Source organism: Sitodiplosis mosellana, unplaced genomic scaffold (assembly GCF_009176505.1).
Source record: "Sitodiplosis mosellana isolate CC-2019 unplaced genomic scaffold, AAFC_SMos_1.0 Smas_scaffold_6166, whole genome shotgun sequence".
Taxonomy (NCBI): Eukaryota; Metazoa; Arthropoda; class Insecta; order Diptera; family Cecidomyiidae; genus Sitodiplosis; species Sitodiplosis mosellana.
The window spans coordinates 1,657,202-1,662,211 of NW_022601407.1; the positions used below are offsets into that span (position 1 = coordinate 1,657,202).

The following is a 5,010-nucleotide window of genomic DNA, read 5'->3' on the forward strand; positions in this document are numbered from 1 at the left end:
CTCAAGCAGTTAGAATAAGTTAGACACTCAAAACGGACAACAAACGAAAACATCAAAATCCAATGATATGCCATGAAAATTGAATATTTCTCTTAATTTTATTATTTATTCAACCTTTTTTCGTCTAGAGGCTCGAAATAGCAAAAAGCTGTTGCTTATAAAGCACGAGCTTTTCCACGCGGTTCCCAATCAATGGACCGTTCTACGAACGATTTCGACTATTTGAGTCGAAATATTTCAAAACTAGTACGGATTTGTTCAAATGAACTGCCTGTTTATTGGGAAAGATGTTTAGACTGAGATCATTTTGTTTGACTGAGATCTGTTCGTTTAGAAAACTTTTTTACAATCATAATAATTGACACTATAATTTGGTGTACAAAACAACGTTCATGATACTACTTAATTTTTTTTTACACATACACACACACAACATTGAAATCATATTATATTGCCCGAAGTAAAGCCGAAGCGTGTGGATTTCTGATTTTATTTCCATTTCATTTCGTCCATTTCGAATTTTTCGTTCGATTTCGCCGTTTTGCTGTACCATAAAATTCTATAAACGATACAGACAGCAGCAAGGGATAAAAACGAAATATACACCGCGCTTTCGATCCGGCACACAGATTTCGTTAGATATTCTGACCACGCTCAACGGCAAAGGATTAAATCTACGCAAATTGCGCGACGAGATCAGTAACGCAGCAAAGCTATAGACGATAGCATATTAAAGTGAGAGGAAATTGGTTCAAAAAGTAGAACCCCACGTTTGGTGCGGCTTATTGTTAAAATTCATTTCCAGTTTTGATTGTTTGAAAATTGAATAATAATTATAATAACGAGTGTTCCGCATTTTTTTCACTGTTCTGTTCCGTTCCGTTCCGTTCGGTATTCAAGCCGTCCGAGATTACGTTTTAATCATTGAAACTTTTATCATTTTTTTCTGTACTTGATGTTGTTGTTCAAATTTATCCGTCAGTGCATGTGCATGTGCATGTGGTAGAAAATTTCCGTTCTATGTATTATATAGCCCATTCCAACGCCAATTGAACTAAGTGCTTTTTTGATTATTTTTCGATAAAATGTAATTACTTCAATCTGGATTGAGGCGCGCGCACGGCACTTTTTCGTGCATACACACATCCAAGAATTGAGCCGCCTTTCCATTTTGTAGCAATGTAAACTTTTTTTCTCTTTGCATGTTTTTTTTTGTTTACCAGTTTTGCATTTTGCTACTATCGAATTTACTGAGAAGGAAAAAATAGAGCAACAACAGAGACAAAAAGGAAAATACCGAGAAAAAAATTATCGAAAGATCCCGAATGTTTTCAACCGGCTTAGAAATGTTTGAAACGTCTCGGAAATATAGCGAGTGGTTTTATTTGTTTAACCCAAATTGAATTTATATTGGAGATGCTTAGATTTTTTTTCTGTTCCAACTCGTATCGTTTTTCAGTCTTATCCACATATTGATTATCATTTTTACGTTTTTTCCCTACTCTCCGCCTATTTTATTTATTTAGCTAAGTGAAACAAAGAAAAAAAAGCAAGCGATAAAAACGACAAACTGTGTTACACGTCATGGTTTCGGTAAGTTTCTATGGAAAATTACTTTTTAATCGAATGCCAAATTTTTGTTTCGTTTTCCTAGTTTTGTTCTATTTACGCATTCGTTTGTGAATTCTTTTTTTTTCCATTTTGGTGTACAAAACTTCGCTAATGATTCAAATCGTCATTTCTAATTTGGGTTACGTAACAGTGCAATGGTTGTGCACCACAAAGAAGAGAAAACAAAAAGAGTGAAGAAAAAAAAGCAACTGAAGTGTAGAGAAGAAGAATAGCAGCCGGCTCTTTTGTGCGAGGTGGCGGTCACACATACCTTTTTTTACGCAATTGTGTGTCGATGATTAATTAATTGTCATGTGGGGAAAACAAATCAACGTTTTCAAAGCTACTCTATTTATTCAAATGTCAGGTTGCAATGAAATAACCAACGAATTGATATTTCTATTTCATTCGAAATGAGTTTCTTTTTTACTCTCCGTTTCTCAACAGCACCCAAAAATCAAATACACACATAAATATATATATAGTATATACCAAAATACAAATGGTCATTTGTCATGATGTTATTTTTGGCGTTGGCCACTCATTTACATGTTTGGCACAAAATATGCATATAAGTATACGTTGTTTCGTATTTTGCGCGCACGATTTTCCATTTCACCTTGTAAATGGCACACTATAAATTGTTTGAGAGAACACATTAATTTGCACGCATAATTTCTTTTCTTTTGTAAGAATGTTTGGACAAAATGCTGATTACCAATCAACATCAAAGTCAAAAAGACCGGCACACGGAATGAAACCAAAAAATTATATCTAATTCTTACGTTCATGTCATTGTGCTCTTACACAGTATGTGCGTTCGTGTGGATGTGTGTGTGGCTCTCTCTCTCTCTCTGTCTCTGTCTCTGTTTCTGTCTCTGTCGCTGTCTCTTTCACTGTATGTGACTATGTGTGTGCCACACAGCAATTGGTCATTTAATAGGAGAAATTTTATTTTTGGAATATTTATGCGGCGCATAGACTATTTTTATCTTCTCAGCACTTGATTTTGAATTTTCATCTCTTCGATAAAATGCTCTTAAAATCTCTCGACCGGATTTTTCCCAGACTTTGATATTCGCTTGCTTGCATTCTTGCAGGCTTTTTTTAGCCGATTTATGTTGTTTTTTCTCACATTTCATTTTTATCATTTGGGATTTGGGTGTCGTGTAAACAGAAAATCGAAAACGAAAAATAGGAACAGCGACGATCACAAATTCAGGTGTCACATAACATTCGTTGCACAAGGTCTGATATGAAAAACGTCATTATTTTAATGAATCCATTAAATAGATAAAATATGTGGGCACCATATCAATTCAATTCGAGCATAATGGCTGTTAACTTGGCTGTTAAATTGGCACTGAAATCTGTTAACTTGGCACTAATTAAAAACCAAATTAATGAATTTTCGTTAGAATTTGTCCTAAATATCACACTTATGCGGAAAAATCAAATGAAATTTTGCAATTAAAACATTTTCGGTGATGTGACGTGCAAACTAATAGCACGCCTCACATTACTCGGCTCGTTTTCTCATATTTGCATACACATCATCCGGCTTTAAGACAGAGAAAGAGGTGGAGAAAATCGGTTCCTGACTGCATTTCAGTTTCGATCTGTTTCGTTTTGTGATGTTTACCATTCCTTACATGCAACATCAAAATAATTAGCCAGAAAGTCAAGTAAACAGCAGGCAAAAATCCATTTGTATTTGACATAATGCCAAATGTCAAATCACTGGGTTAACGCACTTACCATGGTTCGGCCAAAAACAATGAGTAGTGTAGAATTCCGCATGTACAGTTCAAATGATTCACATACTTGTCGAGTGACATTTTGAGTGTACCAAACTGTGTGCGGTTTTCCTTACATCATTACCATCACACATATTATTGGATAATTATTCATCTTAATCTCTCAATAGACCGAGTATAAAGAGAGGCTCAACAGCCGAAAATAATGATGAAGGCTAATGAACTACCTACATATCGATTATTATCTATAAATAGAATACCTCTAAACATTCGCAATCAAAGTGCATGCAAAAAAACTGATTTTCGGATGATCATTCAGAACCGAATCTCATTGAATTTTGGAGAGCAAAAAAATGCCACATCTGATTTACTTGACACACTTCGAATTTGAATATGTCAAATGTATGAATATGAATGTGAACATTCCTCATACGATTCACGAGATTATCTATCCGGCAAAAGATACAATCATAACATTTAATCAATATAGGCTAATTAAAAAAAAACTCCTAATATATATTCAATTAAATCAACCCATTCCAATGATAATTCCTATCACATTCGAATTACAAAAATCAACTGTTCAAATGGCTAAAGAGGAATGAATGAATTTGAAATGGCAAATAGCACATGCTCAAATTATTGTACCATATTCAATGTAACATCCTATCGCTAAAAGCAATCAAATTCGGAATGTTGCACGCATAATTATTTCAATTCATGCTAAAATGTTGAATTGAATTTTCAAACCTTGCATGCACATTGAATTTTGGTCGGCATTATTTTCCAGAATTTTATCTCACACTCTCATTTTTTCTCATTTTTTCTCGCAATTATTACTTTTTGTTGGTGTATGCGTTGTTGTGTTTGTTCGATCTTCGTTGTGCTTCGACTCACGTAGCCAACAGAAAATAATTGCTTGTTATTCTTTTGTTTAACTTTCTCTCTGTGTTTTGTTTTTGTTCTTTTCCGTGGAATATGTAGAATAACGATATGCGTCGTGCCTCATTGGTGGCGCTGAGACGTGGCTCGTTGAGACGAGGTTCTGTGCGACGAGCATCACTGGTGCCAGCATCAACCAGCTTGGATCTGCCATGGGATATTTTGGATCGTTTATTGATACCGATACTTTGTTGTCATGCCGCTGCTATCATTTTATCATGCCTTCTGAATTCACTTCACATTTCGGACGTATCAACGTTGACTCTGTTTGCATGGTTTGCCCTATCAACAGGTGGAGCTATATTATTCTATCATCATTTGAAGGTATGCTATTATTTTTTTTTTTCGTGTGATTTTCTCTCGTCTTTATTTTTTTCCTCTCCTCTACTCCATCGTTCAGTTGTTCAGCTCTCAAAATGGCGAACAGTGAATGTTCGTGTATGTTTTTATCATGATTGCTGTCATTAAATTGTTTCCAACGTCATCGCGTAATCTGCTTCAATCTCATTTTCAATCTTTGATCCGAATCATTAATTGGAGAAAATCCGCAAATCGAATTATAGATGTCCATCAAGCATTCATATTGAATTCCACTTGCAACAATTCTTTCTGCTCACTTTTCTTACACCCCCCCCTCTCTTTCTCTCTCTCTCTCTCTCTCTCTCTCTCTCTTTCTCTCTCTCTCTCTCTCTCTCTCTCT

The 5,010-nt window shown here is 35.2% G+C and overlaps 1 protein-coding gene across 3 annotated transcripts in view; it reads left to right on the forward strand.

Annotated features, from left to right (window-relative positions):
• The first annotated feature begins 482 nt into the window (after window positions 1-482).
• The window catches only part of LOC129574982 (D-beta-hydroxybutyrate dehydrogenase, mitochondrial), a 25,715-nt gene continuing 21,187 nt past the window's right edge, over window positions 483-5,010 (forward strand). Inside the window, exons 1-3 of one of the 3 annotated variants that reach the window (XM_055457716.1) lie at window positions 483-775; window positions 1,527-1,593; window positions 4,353-4,634. In XM_055457716.1, coding sequence (XP_055313691.1) covers window positions 1,585-1,593; window positions 4,353-4,634 — 291 coding nt within the window. In that variant the 5' untranslated portion in view covers window positions 483-775; window positions 1,527-1,584. The remainder of the gene's footprint in view (window positions 776-1,526; window positions 1,594-4,352; window positions 4,635-5,010) is intronic. The other 2 variants (XM_055457717.1, XM_055457718.1) reach the window with 2 other exon arrangements.